The 24,966-nt window shown below is 41.7% G+C and overlaps 1 protein-coding gene across 1 annotated transcript in view; it reads right to left on the reverse strand.

Moving 5' to 3' along the window:
* ZNF462 (zinc finger protein 462) overlaps window positions 1-24,966 on the reverse strand; it is a 277,322-nt gene that overhangs the window by 113,761 nt on the left and 138,595 nt on the right. The window contains exon 2 of the mRNA XM_044061048.1: window positions 6,009-6,255. Within this exon, the coding sequence (XP_043916983.1) occupies window positions 6,009-6,231 (223 nt within the window). The 5' untranslated portion in view covers window positions 6,232-6,255. The remainder of the gene's footprint in view (window positions 1-6,008; window positions 6,256-24,966) is intronic.

Consider the following 24,966-nt stretch of genomic DNA (forward strand, 5'->3'; position numbering starts at 1 on the left):
ATCCCAACTATAAAGAACATATGTAAACTTGTAATATCAGTAGCTTTGATTATCATGCAAAGGCAACCTAGTGATGCTTCTGTTTACTGGGGAAACTTACTGGTCAAGAACCTTTCCCAAGCATAGCCCAGACTATGTAAACAAAGCGACACAAACTACATAAACAGCATACAGCTATTAAAAGCTATTAATAAAATAGGCTAATAAGACACGGCCAAGAAAAAGTACAGAAAGTACAGTTTTGTACCTACCATAAATGTAGATGTTCGAGTGTTCACCCTACTGCAGTCATCACACTTGGGTTATCCTGCCGTCAGGCGGTCCCGCAGTCGGCCCGAATTCCAAAGTCTTGGTCCGGCGTCGGTTGCTGTCGCTTCTTCCCTGATGTCAGTGCGCCAAGGGTATATAAGAGGCATCCGACGCAATTTTCTTCAGTTTTTCTTGCCCCAGATGTCAGGTGCCCCCAACAGGTAGGCAAAAAAATAAATAAATATAAATATATATAAATATATATATATATATATATATATAAATATATATATATATATATATATATATATATATATATATATATATATATATATATATATATATAAAATAAAACCCTTAGGCACAAGCAAATATACCACAGAGGTAGCATAGGATAGAGTGGTAGAGATAAGTTCAGAGGGGATGGAGGGAGGATAACCTGGACTGCAGCAGGGTGAACACTCGAACATCTACATTTATGGTAGGTACAAAACTGTACTATGTTCATCGCGTTACCCTGCTGCAGTCATCACACTTGGGTTGAATCCCAAAGCTAAGGATGGGAGGTGGAGTCAGACAGGGTTAGAAGAAGCTAGTAAGCCTTGCAAAACTGCAGTGGAAAACCAGCTCTAGTCTTAAGAGTATAGAGGTAAGTGATAGTGTTTGGTGAAGGTGTGCACTGAACTCCAAGTAACAGCTTCCAGAATATCCTTGGTAGGCACTCCCCTGAGAAAAGCTGCTGATGTAGCTGTAGCCCTGGTGGAGTGGGGCCTAATGTTAGCAGGTACTGGTTTCCCATGATGTATGTGGCAAAAACGTATGCAATGCCCTATCCATTTTGAAATGGTCTGTTTTGAGATAGCTTTTCCTTGTGATCCTGTAGCATAGGCTACAAAAAGCTGGTCAGGGCAGTTTTCCATGAAAGAAATTTTAAGTCAGCTGAAAAAGCTGGTTCAAAGGGCGGCAGTGTAAGCTTTTCCAGAACAAAGTTGAGATCCCAAGTAGGTGTTGGAGCTCTCCTTGGCGGTCTTAAGTTCTTAGCCCCTCTGAGGAACTGTCTTAGGAGTGGATGTGAGAATAAAGGAGGATCCGTGCTGTAATGTGTTGAAATTGCTGAGGCGTGGATCTTAATAGAGGAAAAGGAAAGTCCTTTGTGTAACATCTCAGTCAAATATTGTAGAATCTGAGGGATGTTTGGATCAAGGGGGTTTAGGCCTTTAGCCTGGTTCCAAGCACAAAATCTTTTCCATTTGTCTAAATAGGTTTTCCTGGTGCTGGGCCTCCTGGCCTCCAGAATGACATCCATAACAGCTTTGGATAAAGGTGTTGGCTGGTTGTTTAGGTAATTTGCCATGCAGCCAGATTTAAAGTCTTGAGCTGGCTGTGTAGAATCTGATGGTCTCGCTGGGTGAGCAGGTGAGGAATTTGTGGCAAAATCCATGGTGGGCCGTGGGCCATGTTCCTTAAAATTGGGTACCAATGCTGGCGTGGCCAGTCTGGTGCAACGAGTATCATTTGTGGCCTCTCTAATCTGACTTTCAGCAGTACCTTTGCTAGAAGAGTTAGTGGAGGGAAGGCATACACTGTTAATGTTTTCCAACTGAATGAGAGGGCGTCCACTTTCCAAGCTAGTGGATGGAAGGTCCTTGTGCAAAATTTTTGAAGTTGGTGGTTGTGGGGGCTTGCAAACAGATCTATGTCTGGGTGTCCCCATTTTTGAGCTATCATTGCAAATACTTGTGGATCTAGTTTCCATTCCTGTGGATCCATGATGTTTCTGCTTAGGTCGTCTGCCAATGTGTTTTTCTTTCCTGGCAGGAATTGTGCTTGTAATTGAACCTGGTAAGACAGTGCAGTGTACCACAAGGTCATTGCTTACCTGCACAGAGGGTAGGAATGTGTGCCCCCTTGCTTGTTTATGTACCACATGACTGTGGTATTGTCCGTCTTTATTATTAGTTGTCCTGGGTGTAGAGGGTCCTTGAAAGCTGTTAGGGCATTCTGTACTGCTAGCATTTCTTTTTGATTGATATGCAGATGCCTCTGATCTGTAGTCCATTTGTTCTGAATGCACTGCCCTGCCATGTGTGCTCCCCAGGCATAGTCCGATGCATCTGTTGTCATAGTTTGCCTGACTGTGGGTAAGGTGAAAGGCTGACCCTTGTTGAGGTGACATGCCTGTGCCCACCATAGAAACTCCTGTTGAAGGCAGGGAATGAGTGGTATCATTGTTTCCAAGCTGTGCTGAGTCCATACACTTTTCAGGTACCATTGTAATTTCCTCATATGCAGTTTTGCAAATGGTATTAGTATTATGCAAGATGCCATGAATCCCAAGGCCTGCAGAATTTTTCTTGCAGGGAGTTGGGTCTTTGTTGCCATTATTTTGAAATACTGAAACAGCTGCCGTTGCTTGTCTGGCATGAGATAAGCCATCTGGGCCGTTGTATTCAAGCTGGCACACCCAGGAATATTATGTTTTGTGAGGGCACTAGTTTTGATTTCTTTTTGTTTACTGTGTACCCTAGGCAACTTAGAAGGTGTTTGACAAATGCCAGATGCTTTAAAAGAATGTCCTTGCTTTCTGCTTGAATAAGGCAGTCGTCCAGGTATGGGTATATCTGAATTCCTCTTTGTCTGCAGTATGCAATTGCTGGTGCCAGGCATTTTGTGAAGACCCTGGGTGCAGTAGACAAGCCAAAGGGCAGTGCAGAAAATTGATAATGCGTTGAACCTGCAATGAAGCGGAGGTATCTTCTGCAATTTTGTCTTATAGGGACATGCAGGTATGCCTCCTTGAGGTCCAAAGTGACTAGCCAAGCATTCTTGCCCAGCATGGGAAGAAGCTGCTGTAGTGTTAGCATCTTGAATTTTGGTACTTGCAGATAGGTGTTCAGAATTGAAAGATCCAGAATGGGTCTCCATGCTTTGTCCTTTCTTGGGACTAGGAAGAGTCTTGAGTAAAATCCTTGTCCTTGGCTCCTGTGTAGGTACCTGCTGAATGGCTCTCATGTTCATGAGAGCTGTAATTTGTTTTTGTGCCTCTGCCCATTGATTTGGTGGCAGGTTTGGCATTCCTTTGATCCTTGGTAAGGTATGAAAGTGAAATCTGTATCCTTGAGAGACAATGTTTAGAATCCATTTGTCTTTTGTGATGATGTGCCAGTTGTCTGCAGAAAATGCTAGTTTTCCTCCCAAGGGAGTTGCCAGGAGAGATTTGCTTGGTAGCTTGAGGATAGAGTCATTGTGTTTGCCTTCTGCTAGCTTGGGGCCTGTCTTCTCCTCCTTTCTGGGTAGCGGAACCCCATCGGCGAGGTTTGTAAGGGCCCTGTGACTGACCTCTGCCCCTTGGGCGTCTGTATTTGCCCCTCTGTGATTTGTCTGAAGCTGGAAAGGACCAGTTTTTTGTTGGTCAATCTCTGCTGAAACAAGGGGGTTGTACCTGCAAAAAATCCTTGACCATTTGCATAGACTTTGCCTTATCCTCCATTTTCTTTAAAACCTCTTCTGCTTTGACACCAAATAATACATCCTGCTGTAAAGGTGCATCCAATAATTTTGCTTTAACATGGTCAGGGAAGGTTTGTTCATTTAACCAAGCATGTCTACGTATGACAGAGCCAGTAACAGCTGCTCTACAAGAAGTTTCCAATGAATCATATCCGCACTGTAAAGTATGTTTGCCCACCTGTTCAGCTGCATGCAACAGATCCTGCATTTCCTTTAATCCAGGCTGTTCTGAATGAGTGCTCATTTTTTGTTTTAACTGAGACATTAGGAATTGTTGATATTTCAACATGTGAAACTGGCAATTTAATGCTCTCATAGCCAGAGTAGCTGAGGTGCATATTTTCTTTCCCCATCTATCTAGGGCTCTGGAGTCCCTTTCAGAGGGCACAGGATTTTTAGCCATAGAAGCTTTTGTTCCCTTAGGACCCTGGGAAATTGTTTCTGGGTCAGCTGCAGGGCTTTTATAAAGCAATTTGTGTGAGTCAGGTACTCTGTAGTATCTGTCTGGTTTGGCTGGAGCAGGAGGAAGAGAGTCTGGATTTAAACTAGACTCCAAGTAAACATCATCCACAATATCTTGAACAGGAGGGATAACAAGAGGTCTGTGCTGGGGTAGTAAAAGGAACTCTCGGAGCCTTTTCTTAGAATCTGAGTAATCCTGGCCTTCCCAGTGGAAATGTTCCCTCATGGTATGTAAAGTTTCTCCAAAGGAGTAGTCTTCAGGGGGAGATGCTGAGGGAATAGAGTCTTCAGCATCAGAATCTTCATAAGGTGGAAAAGTGTAATCCTGTTCCTCAGAAGAATCTGAGGAGAGAAAACCTGGTCAGAGGATGCATAATCCTCCTCTTGTCTTGGTCTTTTATCAGGAGGGGGATGGGAACCCCTGATAAGGGTAATCAAATCTTCAGACATATTAAGCATCTGTTTCTTAGGCATGGGGCCTTGAACTATAGACTGATGTACAGTTTTTTTTGGTTTTAAAGGAGTTTTAAGTTTAGCATAAGATTTAATGGTGAGTGTAGTCGGTCTGAAGACACCTTCTGCAACCGAAGGCGTTTCCGTTGCACTGGTGTCTAGTTCTGCTCAGGTGTCGGTAGATGGCTGCGTCGGCCTAGTAGACTCCGCTTGGGAATCCGCAGCTGTCTGGGGTTCCAGTTCTGCGGTAGTCAGGGGCTGCGTAGGCGCCTCACTGAAAACCGGCGATAGGCCCAGCTGAGGCCTCGGTGTCTGGCTTATTCCTAGGCTGCCTGTCCTTATCCTTGCGTTTTTTATGAATGGCGGTCGTCGGCTGCTCCGACGGCATGATATAATTAAATTTCCTACCTAAGTAATGCCGTGCGAAGTCAAAACGGCGTTTGATAGTTTGTTTATTAAACCTAGCGCAAAACCGACAACCTGTGACGTCGTGGTCTGGGCCTAGGCAAGGAATACAATAGGAATGGAAGTCCTTATGAGGTATTTGCTTCCCACAAGAAATGCAATTGTTAACTTTTTCTGACATCTGACTGAGGCAAGAAAATGTTCCCCAACGGGGTACTTAGCTTTACTGAAGACTTCGGACTGAAATTCAAATCGAAAATCTCAGGTGTCGGCCGACCGGCACTTGCGAACTGCTTCTGCTTCGGGCACCGCGCGGCAAGGAAGACTGAAGAAAATGGCGTTGGATGCCTCTTATATACCCCTGGCGCACTGACGTCAGGGAAGAAGCGACAGCAACCGATGCCGGACCAAGATTTTGGAATTCGGGCCGACTGCGGGACCGCCTGACGGCAGGATAACCCAAGTGTGATGACTACAGCAGGGTAACACGATGATCATCAACCAAATCAATACAACTAGCAGTATAAACAGCTCCTAATTTTTTTTTTTTTTTTTTTTTAATTCCTAACAAGAAGCACTGAACATTTTTTCTACTAGTTTATTTGTAAAGAGAAAGGCAGATTTTAGAAAGTTTCTTGTGAGGCAAAGAATGCTTAATAAAAATGTATGACAATGACAAATTAAGATGTATACCCATCTCCATCAATTAAAATGTATGAAAGAAAGAAAAGCACATCTAAACCAATAACAACAGTACATGACTAATTGCTTAAAAATTAAGATGCATAAAAACAGGTAATCTTTCATAAAGAACATCAAGATAAAATTCTCTTTACAACTGTTTTCATGGATACCAGTGGTACCAATACAAATAAGCCTCTTTTAATGCTTAAAGTTAAGTGTGCCAATTAAATTTATTCCATGCTCACCCGGCATCTCCTCTGCAGGTTCAAATTCATCTTTCACAGGAGGAAATCCAGCCTCCACTTGGCTACTAGAATTTGTAGTGAGTGGTCTAGGTTGGCTAACATTATTTTCTTCTGCAACATCCGTAGGTTGCAAGAAAGCCGTATGGACATCCTGAATATGGGCCTTAAGATCTTCGTAACAAGGTGCCCGAAAATCACAACCATCACATTGGAGTGCCTCCATTTTTTAAAACAGTCAGGAGTGACTCTGTAAAAGAGAAAGTAACCTTCAGTTAATAAAAGAGCTGTACTTAAATGAGTTAAATTAAAAATTGTTATTGTCCCTAAGGACTACAGTGTAAATAATTCAGTCCCTGTGTGTGGGTGGAGATGTAGTCTACTTGCAACCAAAGTAGCTATGTTAAGGGTTACTAACAAAATGGTTTTGACAAAGGCAGACTGTTGCAAAACCATGATAAATATTCTGCCAACAGGATCATCAATTCAAATAATTTGTAAAGCATTCAACTAATGCAATTTACAACTATCTCAGTTTCTGTTTTCCTAGACTTTATAAACACTTTTATACAACCTACATGTTTTTTTTCCATTTGATGCATGCACTTTTGTAATATTTAACCACCTGACAAATCAAAACATATCCATCTTGCATTTAACTAAATGCAAACTCAGTACATTCTATATTCTACATTATGCTCAAATCATACATGAAGGGTCATTCAAATACTCCACCTACCCAGCTATCAAATATATAACTAACCTTGTGCTCATGGAGTCATACTTTGGTGGTCATGCCTGTCTACCAAGTGTAAAGGCAGCAAAGAAATGTCACAGGCTTCTGTTTAATGTACATAGAACCCACCTCAAAAATAGACAAGCACATTTAAAAATACCAAGTCAAGATTATCCCCACAGCAGAAAACAGTTTGCAAGTACTCCCCTACCTACATTTCTGCTTACACATTCCTCTCTTCTTACCATCACTTATATGTACATCCTCTCCTCTTAGCTATCTTTAAAGTTCCTGAACAAAACACCACATACTACTTTAGAGCCACCATACACTTAAAACTGCTTTTGACATTTGCAGAGTGATCTATAATGTAATATTGTTACCTCACTGAAAGACATGTATAATCACATATGAAGGTACATACGCATGTATACATGTAGCCATGCAATATTTTACCAGTCATCTTTTGCTCGATTACCACGCTAGGTCAGCTACAATGTACTATACAAATGCTTTTTTGGTTGTAACCAGTCCTCCTCTGAAATTGGGTCGTGCATGGCACAGTTGGACACTCACAGTAAAAAAAAAGCAATAAATATACAGACATTATACTGTACCCTAGTACTTCAGATGAAATTGAAGAAATTATTTAGCAGACCTTGGTGAAGTGGTGGGCAAGCCATCTCTCAAACCTCCCCATCTCAAACCAAATGTCCTCTGCATTCCAAGGTTGCATAATCGCACAGGAGGTTTGCAATATTTGATGGAATAGTCAGTCAGCAAACTGTAGTACAACTCAGAACAGCTAGCTAACTGATAAATGCTGAAATATATCTAATGCCCAACCTAGCAGTCTGTAGACAGTAACTAATGTTCCTTCCCTAGGCCAATATGACGTTAATGAAAATGTAAATAGATTCAAAGCAAAATAATTTCTGAAGAACTGAGACAAAGAAACATCAACACTGCAGAAGAGTTTATCACATTACAAAATCAGCCAACCTGGAGCAACACACATGCTTTTGTATTATCTTGCACACTGTCCCTCTCTCTCCCTACACGTGTGTGTGTATGTATATATGTATATAGAGATGTGTGTATATATATATATATATATATATATATATATATATGTATATATAGAGATGTGTATATATATATATATATATATATATATATATATAGAGATGTGTATATATATATATATATATATATATATATATATATATACACACACACACACATAAAACATGATTTTCCAATATTATGTTGACATCATTTTCATCGACATGTAAAATGGCACCCACGATACATCAAAAATGTGTCAAGAAGCAACCTTGGTGCATGCAAAAACTAAAAGAAAAATTTGCATGGGGGCAAGCACCCCCACATCCCATGCTAATTAATTATATCTACTAACTCCGAGACTGCACAAAATCAGGTAAAGGGAATATTCCCAAGCTCCAAGAAAGAATAGTTGTATAAAATCTTACCATAACCACAGACGCCCTTCTCGTCTATGTTGCAGTATTATTTACATGTGGGAAGTCCTCCACCCAAGCAACCCAACGTCTAGCCAGCATACAACAGCTTTTAGCTACTGTAAGGTATGCAAGACAGGTTCCTCACCCAGAGACTGCCCAGTCTTTTTAGGTCTAGAAGCAGCAGCAGAAGAGGAAGATGGGCGCACTGGTCTTCTAACAAAGGATATCTTTGATTCCTGTGGAATTTTGGAACAGCAGAAACAAAAAGGTGCTTAAAATCTTCAAGTTCCTTTCCATTCTCTTGCGAGGATTTAAATACGTCTGCAGCTGCAGAACCAAAAAAGAGCAAATTTATCAAGAGGTGCATTGAACAATTTTGCTTTTATGTCATCTGGCAATGGTTGAAGCTTCAACCAAGAAGAGTGCCTTCTAAGTACAGAACCACATGCAGCTGATCTGGAGGATGCCTCAACAGCATCATAACTGCATTTAATTGAGTGTCTAGCCACTTAAGAAGCTGCTGCTAAGACAGACATAATGATTGTTAATGTCAGAATTTGGAAGTTCAGAAAAGAGCTTGAGAGGCCTGAGAAAGTAGGGCCAATGAATACCTGGACATGTGAGTTTGGTAATTCAAAGCTCTGATGGCTAAAGTGGAGGAACTATAAATTTTCTTACCAAGTCTTTCCAGAATTATCAGAGGGAAGTAGTTTTGATTAGGAGACAACCTTGAAGACTTGTGTGAAGCAATGGAAACCGCTGATCAGCCAAAGGACACAAACAAAAACTTGCAGTCATAAGGCACTTTGTAGAACCTTACTAAGTCTTAAATGCACAGACTGTTTTCGGCCAAAAAGCCTTTATCAATGTCACTGATTGTACCTTTACGAAGTTATTTGGATGTTGTGTTTTCACTTTGTAGAACCTACCTGGCCTTTTTGGAGCAGGAGCCTTAGAAGAGAATGACAAAGTGCCCAAGAAAGTTGACAAAACAGAAGGCACAGTGGAAGGGGAAGGAAGTTCTATTTGTAGAAGGTCAGATCTTTTTTGCTCTTCTGAAATCTGTGACCAGTCCCATTTAAAGAATTCCCTCATTTTGTTAATGGTCTCTCCAAAAGAAATCTCTTCTACTGCGAAATCCCCCCCATTGGACTCGTCCTCTGGAGAGGCATATTATAAAGGGGAAGTAATTTCTGTAGAATATGCTAAGGAATCCTCATCAAAGGTAGAATCATCATCGCCATTAAATAATACTTGTTCCTTAACCTTTTTAAACAGAAGAGGATGTGAAGACGGAACAGAAATGGTAGAGGAAGGCTTCAAAGCCATCAAAGCCTTAATCATTCCCTGAGAGAAAGTATCACAGTCAGACTATGGAGAGGAAGGGGATTGAGAATGTCTGGTTTTCTGTTTTTTCTTAGCATGCATATCAGCATGATGAGATGTGTTAAGAACCTGAGGTAGGCCTCACCTCAGTGACAGACTCTGGAATCTCTTCCCTAGCTGGAGTCAGAGGTACACCCCTAGGGCCCTCAAGCACAATAAGCTGTGGTTCCCCTTGTCCGTCCGAAATGGATGTCTACACTGCCTCTGAGGACGTGCGTAGGCCGGATTCTTAACAGCTTTCGATGAGGTACCTGCGAGGAACTGGACCCAACCTCCTAAAGTAACACCAGGCCTTCACTAACCTCAAGGGATACATCAGTGGAAAGAGGTGCAGCTGAAGAGGATTTAGGCCTAGGCATGCTAACCTTCCTCCATAATGTCCCTTGGCCAGACATTTAAGTCATTGACTCTCTAAAGATTCAAAGCTGAAAGAAGGCTACACAAAGTTTTAGGGACAAAAGCTTGACAGATGGAACAACAGCGATGGTCTGATTGGGGTCTAAGCAGAAAAGACAAAGATTGTGGCCGTTTATGTGGAATCTGCCTTCAACACCTACACTTACCCTTCCTGGATGACATGAACTAAGTACAAAACACAGCAGCAAAGAAATCCCCAACGGGGCACTTTTCTGAAAGGTGGCAGCAACAAACGGAATCAGGCCACAGACTGAAGTACAAGTGAAGCATTCCGAATGGCGGCAGAAAAGTTCTGGGGAGTGTACACACAGATGTCATTTTATGGCTGATGTTGTCAAAACATATGTGCGATACCTTGCAGTAGCTAAAAACTGTTGTATGCTGGCCAGACGTCGGGTCACCTGGGTGGAGGACTTCCCACATGTACAATTCTGCAACATTGACTAGAAGGACATGTGTGTGATCTTGCACACCTGTCACAGTCTGTTTAGTCAACCAAAAGTGAACAATAAAGCAGATGACAAGCAAACACAGTCTAAGCATGTGCACCCTCCCCCCACACACACAGTCCGACTGTGCTGTCAGGAGACTCAAGAATGGGAACAAACTCAGACTGTGATATGAGTAAGGGATGTGCTTACAACATTGCACATTGCTCCTCCAGAAATAAAGATGATTACTGATCACTGCTACAGGATAATGGTTCTCAGTACCTAGTCCACCACTTATCATATGGTCCTTGCTCACCAGACTCTACAATTTACAGGGCAAGGCCATCTCCCAAAGAAGCCAGCAGGGGTGCCCAGTGAAGCAAGTACTGATGATTGTCCAATAAAGAGCTACAGACTTACCTAGAGACAGACGGTGAGTGTGAGGAGTGAAGAGGGAGCAGTACAGATGCACCCAGGAGCCAGAAGAGAGAATTTCTGAACCCCGTTAATGCATTAACCACATTACCTGCTAGGAAGGGTAAAAAAACGTGGTGATTAACATGGTGGGATTCTTAATTATTTACTTACATGGGGGGATACCCACAAAAACCCAGACACAAATGCTAAAGGCTGAGGCAGAATGCAGATGGTGTATTCATTTCGTGCCTTTGCACATGATCCTTAAACTAACAGTGATGGCCAGGCCTCTCTGCTATATTGTCATGCAAGGTTCTCCCACATTTTATAAGAGCCTACCACTACGTCATTAGCACTCTCTCCTTTCTCTGCATAAATCTTAGGCACCTCAGTCTTTTTCAGAAGGCCTTGCCTTATAAGCATAGCACTGTTCCTGCAGTATTTCCTAGTCTAGCTGAGGGCCTTTGTTTAAGAGCTTGCTTGGCACTTTTCTTCTTCTACTGTTTTAGTTGGATGTAGGAGTTTTCCCCAGAGGCACTTCAATCATTTCTGTCTCTGCCTGCTGAGACAAAAAATGTCTGTCAAGACCAAAATAGCTAACCAGACTGTCAAGTTTTCCTGGTACAGCTCATTCACTGCTGCACAGCGGTGAAGACAGTGTGTGACTTGTGAGCCATGCAAAAAAAAAAAAAAGAGAGAGAGCTCTGTACTTATCAACAGCAAAGTCTTTTTATTTACTTGGATCTTCAAAACCAGAGCAAGGAAGCTGTACCAAAAAAGGTTACAAACTGACATTGCTTAAAAAAACAAGCAAATGGCTGACATTCTTCTTTCTGAGCAACCAAGTCAGAATTCATAAGATAAGCATTCCACCAAGGACTTGAGACTGCATGGAAGCAACCAACATCTCACACACAAAAAAATAGAGAAGTTTCAAATACAAATTATTTTCTTCATTCTACACAAAAGTTACTATGATTGGGGGGGCTATACTAACTTTCTACAGTTCAGATTAAGGTGCACGTTTATTAAGAATATGCCCAATACATCCTAAATTTTCATAAACAAAGGGTCTCAGACCATATTATGTGGCAATTGTCAGGCAAACAGACAATCTTAAACTGCAGCGAAACTGGTGCATTACTGAAAAACATTTTCAGATGCTAATGTGATTTGTGTAACAAATTCTGAATGACAGAACATGGATGGTTTGCTGGAGAAAAAAAGACTAAGGTATAAAGGCACAAAAGGCAGAAGCTGTTATTCTGGTTCACAGCAGTTATGGATTAAATCTCCACACGTTCTTACTGGCTCTGAAATATGATTACAGTGTCTAGCAGAACAGCCAAGCACAAAGGGAAAATGTCTTCTGCAGCCAAAGCATGTGACAACACTACCCATATGCATTTTCCATTAATTTATTCTAGACAAAGATCTGGCTTCAACAGCAGTATCACTTTCCAAACGAAAAAAAAAAGAGATACGTTCAGAAGGACTTGCACTAACTCTAGTTAGGTAACCCTGGCAGCAAACAGTTACCTAGCTTTAAAAAGGGGCATGGGTTTATTCCTTAAAAGAACCAACATGCAATTGCAATGTTCCTCATTATACTTAAATGGAGCTTCCTAAACACCCAACACATGCAACCTGATTCTGCCACTGAAGTCAGCAACCCCCAAGGTAAACCAAACACTGTGTCCTTAGGAAAAACAGTGTGTGGAGGAGACTACCAGCTCAAATTACAGCAGCTGAGAAAGCCCCACCCCATTCCTCTTTAGCAAAGGCCATCAGATCTCAGAACAGACTTCTCTTTGGTTCAGCTAGGTTTTCCTTGCAGTAAGAGCTCTTCACAGAAATGCAGATCATCCAGTTTTCTACACCCATCCCCCACTGCTACTCTGTCCTTTCAGCTCAGCCAGCCAAACAAGCCAAAGCTCCACAGTATTATCACAGTTTTCAAGATAGAAGCTTCTGCGTCACTGAAGCTTTAAGGCACATTAATCTGCCTTAGTCCTCTGGGCTTCAGAAGCAGCCATTTTAGCTCAGACAACTCATCACTCAAGAGGTTCTCAGCTTCATGTCTGCATACAACATGGCCTCCTTTATCTCTACTCCATATCTTTCAACTCAAAATCTGATATACGTGCTGCTAGATAGAAAACCTGACAGGGTTTCTAGTGCTTCTCTCTCCTTTTTATCTTTTGTCACTGAACCAACTGCTACAATGCAGTTTAAAATCAATAAAGCATCTGCAAAACTGGAGGATTTCAGACAGCTTCTGAATTTTCAAATGCACTATCAAATTAAACTCCTTTGATTAAAAGCCAGGAACACCTCTGTCAGTACAAGCATCACACCAGCTTAACAGTAAGCTCTGAAACTCCCGAGGCTTTAAGCTATGACCTTAAGCAGCAACAGTAAAAAGCACAACACCACTGTCACCTGGGAGAAGTCCTCAATTACACAACACTGGAGGTCTCTGCCATCTGGCTCTTCTTGCCAGATTCCAAAGTCTAATGACCTTTGTTAATTACCAACCAGCTTGTCTATACTGTTGAGCTCAGGGAAGGAAATGCAAAAAGCTCTTCAGCGTGTACCATTTACAAGAGGTCTCTTCCCCAAAAAAAAAAACAAAAAACCCAGAACATGAAAACAGCTTTTTTTTTAAAGGGAATGATCAGTTTCTCCTGTACACTAGGGCCAGGCTTTAAAAACCCTCAACCTTAATTAGCATTAACAATACTGGTCTGTGTCAGGAACTGTATACAGGACTTCAAAGGCTGAAGTGACTTTCCAAGATAAGGGTTAACTCTTTCTTACTGAGATACTCCTGTAAAAACAAGGATCTGAGATTTCTGCCCTTAAATATTTTAAATCAGTGCTCAAAATCTGATTAAGGTCTGTAGCTCTTTCTTGTCTGTCCTGCATCATGGGAACATCAAAGGCAAATCAGTAATGCAGAGCTGCAGCCTGACTGGAACCGTGGAAAAAGAAAGGGGGAAACACACAGGCACAAGCGCAAGCATACACACTCACTCCTCCATGAGCTCTCAGAAATTAATCAGTCTGGAATTCATGCCATCCCTGCAGACTCTGTCAACTGAAAATGAATGTTTCTTGGGGGAGGGGGATTTCAATCAGTGGTAAACCCCTGGTGCTTGGAGTTCCAATGCATACAAGTAAGCCGCATTGAGTGAATGAAAGAAGAGGTTAACACAGCAGCTGAGAGGAACATTCATCAGCTACAGCAGGAACTGCCTTCACTCTAAAGCTTTTTCACCAAGCACTCAAACCATAATTTATTCTGCTCTCATGATGATGAACCAGCTAAAGCAGGACAAAGAAAATACAATGGAACATACACACAAACACACACAAAAAGAGATGCTACTTAAAAAGGTGTGCAAGGCTTTCTTTTGAATTTATAAACTTGTGTTAAGATGATTTACTGATCCTTTCTCTCCGTGAAAACTGCTGCAATTCCTGTTTCTTCACTGCTGGAGCTTAGGTCCTTGGGAAATGGGTCAACCTGTTCTGTCACCCTGGGAAACTGACCACAACCAATCTGTGATGCACCCCCAATTTTGCTATGGCATGCCCCTTCGATCTCTCAATCATCTGGGGTACATTGTTCTTCAATGCAAATCGCAAGTGATGGTGCTCACAACGAAGAGTACATCACTCGATGAATAATTTATATTCATCAATACAAGACCAGACAAAAGGGAAAGAAGCATGAATATAAAAATGCCATGTGACAGTTTAAAAACAGAAGCATCATCACTAAAACAGATATTTCATATTTTAGTGCCTTTGTAGAACGTAAGGAAAAGTCATAAATGGATGACCATGTGCCCACAGAGGTTCTAGAAAGCAGGGAATTTCTTTGATGTAGAGAAAAGTCTGGAAAGAAAATAGGCAAGTCCTCTCCCATAATACAGCTTGCTTCCCATAACACCCAGAACCACATTTTTAAAAACAAAAGCTACCAAACATAGACAAAATGTAATTCACAATTAAAATATTCAAAATAGGCTTGCCAAAGAAAATCAACAGCTGATGATTCAAACCTAGACTTTTAAGATTACATTCTGAGCTTCGTTCAGCATAAAGTTTCTAAACTGAAACCTCAGCATATTGAATCATGTGGGTAATGAACAACCTACCATAAACCGTTAAAGACAGTCGGGGGCAACTGTGCAATTTTCTCCTTACAAGGAAACAATGTTGACAGCAACATCAAGTATTAATGCACTTATGTAATATCAAAACCAACCACATAAGAGCACCTACAGTATGCTTATAATGCTTTTTAGCATTTGTCCAGAACCTGCAGGAAAGAAATCTTATTCCATAGACTGAATAGGATTTACATGATGTGGAGCAGGGGTACTGAAAGGTAAGTATATTTTTGTCATGGAGAAGTGCAGACCATATGTGAGTACTGAACCACTGGAGAATCTGTCTCCTCTCCACCATTTGAGGAACTTTTTTTTTCTGATATGAAATGCAAAACGCAACAAAACTCAAAACAGGGAACTGAATATAAAACACAGCTTAAATGGTTAAAAAACAAGAAATGCTTCTATGCAGACACAAATGAATAAGGAAGACAATGTCCAGAAATGCACACTGTCTTGGTATTTTGGACCACTGTCAAAGTTTGTCCTTTAATGAACTGCTGTGTGCGTTTTTGAACCGATTCAGATTTGATCTGAATAAGGGTATACAATTCTCAGAGTCCAGAAAATTACTCAAGCATTAAGTGCTAAAGGGAGTCTCTACATAAGGCACATCTTAAGACAACAGAAGTACAGTCGACCCAAGAATCAAAAAACACCTCTACATTTGTATAAGCGATGGCTGGAATAAATAAAAGAATAAATGTTCTAAAAGGTCAACAAAGATGGCATCAAACAAAGATGGCATCAAAAGAAGAGTCTAGAAAAGACTATGCAGCGTGGATAACAAAAATACTGGATTAGTTGGAAGATTTCAGTACAGCAAACCAGAGGAGCAGCTCTTAAGATAGCAACTGGTAAGGCTCTTGGCTTAACTATTCCGCCATAAATGAAAGCCATGAAATAGTAAGAACTTCCACAAGTTAGGGATGGCCCCTTACTCAAGAAATCTGTAGATAACTGCAACACAGTATGGTTCAAGGCTGGCAAAACTGTTTTTGCATCTTGGCTGGTGTCAAGTTTTGAAACCTGCCATGACTGCAGTGGTTCCTTCTTAATCAGATTTTGTTGCTGCTGGTAGCAAGACATGCAAGCATGAATCCTAACCCATGCTCTTTTTGTGGTGTTCCAGGTGAAAAGTAATTGAATGGCACAAGAAAGCGTAGGTCCATTGAAGGAGATATTGGGAAAGGTCACAAGTCCTAGGCAAAGTCTAAGATGAGCAACATCCTCAAAAAAATGAGAAAGCTGCATGGTGAGATCGGAAAAAAGGCAACACTCAACTGCAACTTGAGTTTAAACCTTCTGTTCATCAACTCATCACTGTATTTTCAGTAAGATATAACTGATAGCTCTGGGAGGGTGGGGTCAAGTTTCCACATCTTCGAGCCTCTACAATATTAGATTCCACGTGGCTTATAATGGTATAGAAAGGATTACACGAATGAAAGAGCATAATATTGTCTCTGTTAGGAAGGAAACTAGAGTTGGCTTTATTCCCCATTTAGAAGGCTCTTGCTGAAAACACATATGAAAGTGTGGGGGGAGGGGGACAGCAGACAGATCTTTTTCAACATGGTGTAAAAATGCCATCTTCCAGAACATTCCTTCTCTAAAATGTGCAACACAACAGCCAACACAGCCCTGGTTCAAGTGCACCAAACACTGCCAACTGTAGAAGATAGCAGGTTCCCAGCAGTAATTTACTACAACAGCCCAGCACAATCACTGGCCTATGGGCTGAGGTCCCTAGCATTTTCAAAGATACTAGGTCAACCTCAGTGCGCAGTACTGCTGAGTCTTTTATGACTGCCATGCTTGTTCTTTATCCCTGCACCAACCAAGCAAGATCTCTAAGGAAGCATAGATCAGATTCAGGGGACATAAAACTCGGCCTAAATTTCTCATCCAATTCCATTTCTTCCTTTGATGAGCATCCTGCTCTCAAAATTCCTCCCAAAGCAGGTACAAGTGCTTTTCACAAAGAGAAGCATCTGGATAGTCTCTTTAGACCAACACTGGCTAAAATACTATTTTAGATTTGCTCTGTACCCAGTAACACAAAAGCTCTAACCTAGGCAAGTTCTAGATCAGAGTGACAAAAAAAAAAAAAAAAAAAAAAAAAAAAAAAGTGTCCAACCCCACAGAAACCTTTGCACTCTTTGGACCTCTGGGACAAAGCAAGTTCCTCCCACAAATTTCGTTGCTTCTCAGAAGCTGTTTCAGGATTCTAGCACATGAGTTTACCACCTCACCATCCAAGGCATTCGTCAAGTGTACATCAACACTGGCAGGGCACAAAATGTTGCAAGAAACCAAAGTGCTCCTTTTTCTAAATGGCTGGATTATGACACCACCACCCAGTAGCTCTTTCATTAGGTAGAGGGAGTCTTCTGAAATGGTTTCTTGACAGGCACACCTTAATAAAATGCACCCAGGACACATTTGTTGTGCATTTTGAAAGGGTTCAGTCCATTCTAGAAACTTCATCTGATCCACCCAGTGTAAACTTCCACAGAAGACGTGCCCAAGAGCCTTTCGCCTCAGGGCAGCTTCCATCTTCATGACCCCCAATGTTGCATACTTGTACACAAATCTTGCAGTAGTTTCTTCAGGTTCAATGGTCTCACTACTTAAATGACCTGCATGCAACAGTCAACCATTTCAGAGCTTGTTACTCTTCTCTCTTGGTGTACGGAACCAATGAATCTCCCTTTACCCTTTAAACTTCGAGGAAGTCACCAAAAATGCATTTGTCCTTGGGTGTGAGTGGAAACATCAGTGGTTTAACAGTTCATGGGACAAGGTCTCTACACTACACTAACCTGCACATCAAGTGACCTGACCGCAGTCCGCTACTCTCTTTAAATTGACAGGACCCCCCTCAGGGGACGTATTCTGGAAGATCTAATCAGTGAACAGTATCAGCCTGGCATCTCAACAAACAAGGAGTAATTAATTCACAGCCCTTGTGCTGCAATGCTATGAATATTAGGCAATGGGAAACACAGTCAGAGCAGTTCTTACTACCACTTATTTGGGAAAAGACCAATTATCTGGCACTCAGCTTGCGCCACTAATTTCTTAATGCCTACTCTGATAGCAGCAAGATGGATCTTCCAGAAATAGGGCAAACCAGTGTGTGACCCCCCCCCCCAACCACTCTGACATCAAAACACCCCACATTTTTCTGATTTATACTGAAGACAATTTCAAAAGGCCAAGGTGATCCTGATAAAGTCTGCACTGAAGCAGCTACCATCTCTCCAACAATTCCTTCTCCAGCTACCAGTAAGAATTCCCCAGCAACAAACTGCTACATCTCCAACTGGAGAAGACACACCAGAGTCTTTATGATCTTAAGAATTTGAGTGTTTCTTCTGAAACTTTTCCAGTCTTTGCAGTGTTCACTGTGGTCCTCCATGTCAAAGACAATGCCCTCTCAAATGCTCACCCTCACAGGGCAACATACAGGATACTTCTCAGGAACCTTCCCTTACAAAACCTGGAATGTCAAACTGTTCAGTCTCAGGCAGTCAGTGCATTACGAGTCAAAGTACTGGGTCTTATGACAGCAACTACTTACAAGACTCCTCCGACCATACTGCATATGGAGTTCTTCTGAGAACCACAAAAATAACCCAGTGGTTACCACTACCAGAAGTTTACATGGCTCCTCAGATCAGGCTGTCCATGAAGTTATTCTGTGGGCCACAAAAACAGCCTTGTGGTCACCATTAACAGATCCCAAGATGCAGCACATAGAAATTTCCAAGGCCTGTAAGTAGTACTTAAAGTGGTAGCTTTACATGCAAAGCCTAACTCTAAGTAATTCAAGTCCCTACCCAAGTAGTGGCCATAACCACAGATGACTATGCCACCGTGTGCAAGGAGGGGCTACGTTCAAGGGCACACTAACCAAATATGTATAGTCAAAAACAGAGGCCCGCCTGCGTTCACATCAACATTCTGGAGAGGAGTGCAGTCATTCTCACACTGCAGGTCTGTCAGGACTCAGTGTTTCAAGGTGCTATAGCCATCCCTACAGATAACATGGCAATAATCTGACACAAACAAGCAATACAGAACTCAATATGACCCCACCCCCCCTTCTTCAATGAGCATCAGGTGAATAGGAATGGGCTGTATCCACAACCCACTCGCCACCCACATTCCTGGGAAGCTAATTCTCTAGCAGACAGGTTTACTCATTGCTTACTGATACCTCGCAAGTAAAAGCCTTATTGCGATCAGTCTGCATTCCTGACAAATGCCAAGTACAGCAAGTTCTTTTCCCCTCAAACCACCCCTGTGGGGAAGACTCCAGAGTTGCTCTCATCCAGAAATAACCCTGAAGATTTCCTTTACGTTTTTCTTCCATTTAATCTTGTCCAAAATCCATACAGAAACCCAGTCAAAACAAGTCCAGCGTCATTCTAGCACTCTCATTCTAACTAACAAGTATGGCTTCCTCTGCATAGGCCTCATCTTTTGAAGAAGCATCTACATCAGAGGACCTTCAGAACGCTCCTTGAATGTCACTCTCTATATATACCCAACAGCATAGTTAATACTGTTTCAGTATTGGCAAGACAAGTACAATTGTGCAAGTAAACTTACCATTAACAGTAGATGTTTGAATGATCACTGATGAAGTAGCCTTGGCTGTATGGGTTATATTCCTGCATAGGATAGGACAGAACAGCCATCCAGCTTCAAACGCTTCAGTGCGCCTTCCACACTCCCAAACCTTTAACTTGAACTGAACAGACTAAAGAGAGAGGTTTAGGCGCCAAGCCCTTCAGAGCTTTCATGCCAACACAGAGGGAGGCCAAGCCCTGAAAGGAACAACAAAGGGTCCACAATCTGGCATAAAAAAATACACCAAAAAAAAAAAAAAAAAAAATAGGAGAATGTAGGGAGTGATGGAGGAGGCAGCTACTGCAGCAGTGATCATTCACTATATCAATAGGTTGCCCTAGCATACTTGTAGTGTCTTGTAAAAAGTTTAATTCATTACAAACTCACCTCTGTGAGAATCACTGTATCACCTTAGAAAAAGCCAAATGGCTACCCATAAAACAGATTTAATCTACTTTTAGGATTTTAACTCTACAAACTACTCCAAATCCACACATTTACTCCCCTTGCAGCTAGACATCATGAAAATCCTTCTTATACAACCTGACACACTACTCACAAGCCACACCAACTCTCATTACCCAGTAGAATCAAACACCACAACACTGCACATGCTCTCCCCTGTCTAGCACCTAATTCTTTAGCAAGTTCTCCTCATCCACATTAAGGAAACCAAAACTTATTCCAAATTCAGAATGCGGTTCAAAAAGCATTTAATTCAAGCCAAATGGTCCTGCTTCAACAAAGGACACATCACCTAACCATCTCCTTTTAGAATCCCTTCTCCTCTCTCACGATTCACTGAACACTGACCCACTTTAGAAAGTAATGTGCATAGTCTACATTACACATTCTCTACAGTGTGTGTTTGTGTGTGTGAGTGTATATACAACACACACACATATTATATATATACACACACCTATATATTTATAGCTACCTGTGTGTCCATATATGCGTATGGGTCTATCTGAAAATATCGAAAGACCACATCTGAGAAGATCATAGAGGTGACATCTTCAAAACTTGAAAACATCGAACAACCGGATCAAAAACAAACCCTGGGAAAAGAACCACTTCACCACCATGGTAAACATTGCCCTTCCCCCACTGTACTGCAATCTCGGAGATGGTATATGTAGTTGGGGGCATGTATTACACACACACACACACACACACTTTAGAGGGTATTACTTGCTTTGTTGTTTGTTTTTTTGTGCTGGTGGCCAAGTGTTTTTTCCCCGGGAACACAATTCAAAAAACCAAAGATGAAGTCAAGGCCCTGGTAGAAGGGGCCTTAAACCTGCCTGGAATAGTTCTGTTGTGCTGGGTATAGCAAACAGTAACAGCCTGAAAAAAAAAAACATTTGGAAAGAGTCTCTTCTGACACAGCTTGTCCCTTCTTCTCTTCACAAGAAATGAACAACTGATCTAAAGATCTGAAAGATTTAGCTTTGTCAAGACAGTACTAGAATTGTCCGTGAACATCCAAAGTATGAGGTATCCTCGTCCCCTCATTTTTATGTTCAAAAAAAAAATTGGGGGAGATAAACAGTTTGGCTTAAACTCTTGACACCACTTCAGGAATAAAAGGAGGATTAGTTTTCAAAGAAACTCTAAATATAGAAAATGAGACAGGGACTTACTATAGCTGTAGCTTGCAAATCAGACACTTTTGCAGAGGTAAGAGCAATCAGTAAAGCAGTTCTCCACGTTAAAGACCATCAAGTTAGCCATACTGTGTTAGCTTCTGTAACACAAAACTTAGACCCTAAGGAGGGTCAACTGTTTTTTCTTGGAGGCATCTTATGCAAAACCCCTTTCAAAAACATTTTGACATGAGACTGCATTGGAAGAGGATCCAAAGGCAGACATGCTGAAATGGACGACAAATGAACCTTGGAGGATTAAGAAAGGCCATTGGATAGTACCACACAAATATTGGAAAACCAAGGAAACACAAACACTGGATGGGTGCTGGTTAAGATGTTAGCACCAACTAGAAAATCTTTTTCCATTTACCAATATATGATTTTCTACTGGAAAACTTTTTTGCCTCCACTAGTTCCTGCTGCATATCATCTGTAAACAGATGCCTAAAGGCAATTAAGACCCTATTATCTAGGCAGTCAGTGCAAGCCAAATGGGGTCAGGTGTATCCAACACCCCTGATCTTGTGCGCGTAGATCCATTCTGTCAGGAGGCTTGTGGTAATTGCCCTTCGCCATTTCCAAAAGAAGGGAGAACCACTGTTGCCTTGGAAAGAAAAGAAAGTCACAGCAATGATCTTGGGAAATTCCTTCTGAATTTTCAGAAGCACACTGGATATCAGTGGAAATGGTGAAAAAGCATACAGCAACATTCCTACTCCAGGAAAAGAAAAGGCATCCGCCTTCCAGGCCTTTTTGAATGGAGTCCTGAAGCAGAATCTTGCCAGATTGTTCAGAGAGGGCAAATAGGTCTACTGGCGAAACTTCCCACAGATGGATCATATCTTAGGAGTATGCCCTAGTGGATCATATCTTAGGAGTATGCCCTAGTGGATCATATCTTAGGAGTATGCCCTAGATTCCACTCAAGTGTCGGAACGTGTCTGCCACGTAGGAAGTCTGTAGAGTGAAGCTGTGCTGTGAACCTATATCCCAAATTAACATGGCTAGTCTGCAAAGGGGGGTACAAACTGGTTCCTCCTTTGCTAATTGATGTACCAAGCTGACTGTGGTACTGTCTGTAACAACTTAAAGAGGTTTGGGGGATCAAAGACGATTCAGGGAATAAAGTGCCTTGATTAGGGCAAGCAGCTGTTACATTTATGTGCTTTTATACGTACTTGGTATCCCACATAACTTGCACTTTTATCCCTTCTGAAACTGCTCCCCAAGCAAGTCCAAAGCATCTGTGGCGACTACTCTGGAGCAGGGAGGGAGAAGGGGAGACCTGGATTTAGGGATACTAGTGCTCTCCACTAATAGATTTCTATCCTGACAAACCTCAGCACTGGAATTTTAAAAGACAAAGGACATTAGTGCTGGAACCACAGAGAATTCAGACAGCAACAGCACTATCTTTCTCACGTGGAGTCTTGCCAGGGAATCATTAAAATCATAGATGCCATGAGACCCAAAATCCTGAGGTATTCCCTTGCAGTGACCAAAGTCCAAGAGGAAAACCAAAGACAAAATACATCTAGATATAAATCTTTTTTTCCCCTGTAGAAGGAAAATCCCTTTGAACAGAGGTGTCTGCCACCCTAGGAACACAATCTTCTGTGAAGGAGTCTCAAAGGGTATGGCAGAGAACTGATAACATGATCCACCACGCACAAGACCTCATGAAATGCCTGAAGTCAGGATGAACAGGGATAGGACATGCATCTTTTAAATCTAGTGCTCCCAGGAAGCTTAAATGAAGGAAAAGGAAATTGTGAAGTGGCAGTATTCTGAACGTGGCACTATCGCAACCAGGTTTAAGAAAGATCCAGAACGGTTATCCAAGCACTTGTATTTGCACTGAATATCTTTGAGAGGGGGTTTTCCCACCTGAGAAAAAGAAACTGGTTCTATCACTTCCTGAGACAGCATAAGTTGAAGGACAGGGAAAGAAGAGAGTCTGATCAGGTGGGTGAAGAATTACCCCTTGGAAAGGGAGTAGGATTTCCTCCCACTGCCACCTGTAACCTTGATGAATGATCTTCAGATCCCAGTTGTTGTTTGCCAAACAGAAAAGTAGAGATTTAGACTTTCTGGAAGGGAAAAGCAACTCCCTCGGCGAAGAGGACAAAGTCTCTTAACACAGTCATTCTGACTTATTAGCTTGTCTTTGGCTGGGGGGGGGGGGGGTTTCTGTTTACCTGCATTTTGGTGAGACAGTTTTGTTTTTTTTGCTGAAACTGGATATAGGGTGATCGAATTCCTTACAGAATGTGGAAGTGAGGGATGAAAAATCTTAGAGAGATTCCCTGTATCAAATTAAACCTTTCACCTCACCTACTGATGACTGCAGCAGATGAACCCAAAAACAAATTTTTTATCCAAAGGAGAATTTAAAATAATTTTTTACTTCATCTGGAAGACTCTGAGAACTCAGCCAGAAAAACTCCTCAAAACAATACTAGCCCTAGACATGCATCTCAAACGTCCAGATTTTTGATCATATTTTTTATCTGTTCCTTATAAAATTTGTTTCCTGTCAAATCAAGGATTGAAGTCACTAAATAATAAAAGACATTGGAATTTCAAACTTCATACCATTCAGAACATGTATGCCAATACAAAACCTGGCACTCCACCAACTTTCTAAGTTAATAGGTTCATAGATGTTTACCAGGCTAATGACAACAAGGGCCTTTTTAAGCCTACCTATGAATCCCAAATCTCTGACAAGTTCTGATACCCTTGTTAAGCATAGGCCTGGGAGATGAACCATTTACAGGTTACCTGTGTCCATTAGAGACATAGGAGTCAAATTGGGGATTAATTTCCAGTTATCCCACCCAATTGTCCAAACTGCACTTGAATTGGGTTAGGGAGGAACTCTGCTTCACATGGATGGGGAGCCTGTTCCATAGAAGGGGTAGTCTCTAGGATACATAACTATCTCTCCAGCAGGTCCTATTTATATCACAGGAAAGGTTTAAGTCTTAGAAGGGGTAACTCTGGTGCTTGATCTCCCATCAAAAGCCTGTAGGAGGCAGAATACAGAGATAGGGCCTTGAGGTGGTCTGCATAGGACATTTTATTTGCACCCTGTATTCTTTTAGTGAGGAACCTCTGTGGAAGTTCCAATTGTTGGACATGCCTGATTAGGTACATACCAATGGAGGCACTGTACGCAATGACAGGTCGATGAATGCCAAATACAGTGGAACAATGACTTCCTTGGACTTGGACGCCATACCTTTGTTTAAAAGTTGCACAACATAGAATGATTTCCTCACCACTGTAGACACATGATAGTCAAAGGCTAGATTACTATCCGAGTGTGTCCCCAAGTCCCTGACTACTGGGTCAACTCTAAGGGCTGTGTTGTCAATATGATAGTTACCAGGGATGGACGACTTCTCTAAGGACACTATTATGCATTTCTTGGCATTCAGTTTTAGTCCATGGCTCTTACACTAGCTGTTTGCCTGTGTCAGCCCCTCCTGGAGAATATTTGCGTCAGTGTGCGATTCAATGACAGATCCTAATTTGCAATCATCTGCAAATGTAATTGGCCAGAGACCACGGACATTGGTCTTGACTTCTGAGAAGTAAATACCAAAACGGA

This window comes from Protopterus annectens, chromosome 2.part0 (assembly GCF_019279795.1).
Source record: "Protopterus annectens isolate FY-2018-M chromosome 2.part0, PAN1.0, whole genome shotgun sequence".
NCBI classification, from domain to species: Eukaryota; Metazoa; Chordata; order Ceratodontiformes; family Protopteridae; genus Protopterus; species Protopterus annectens.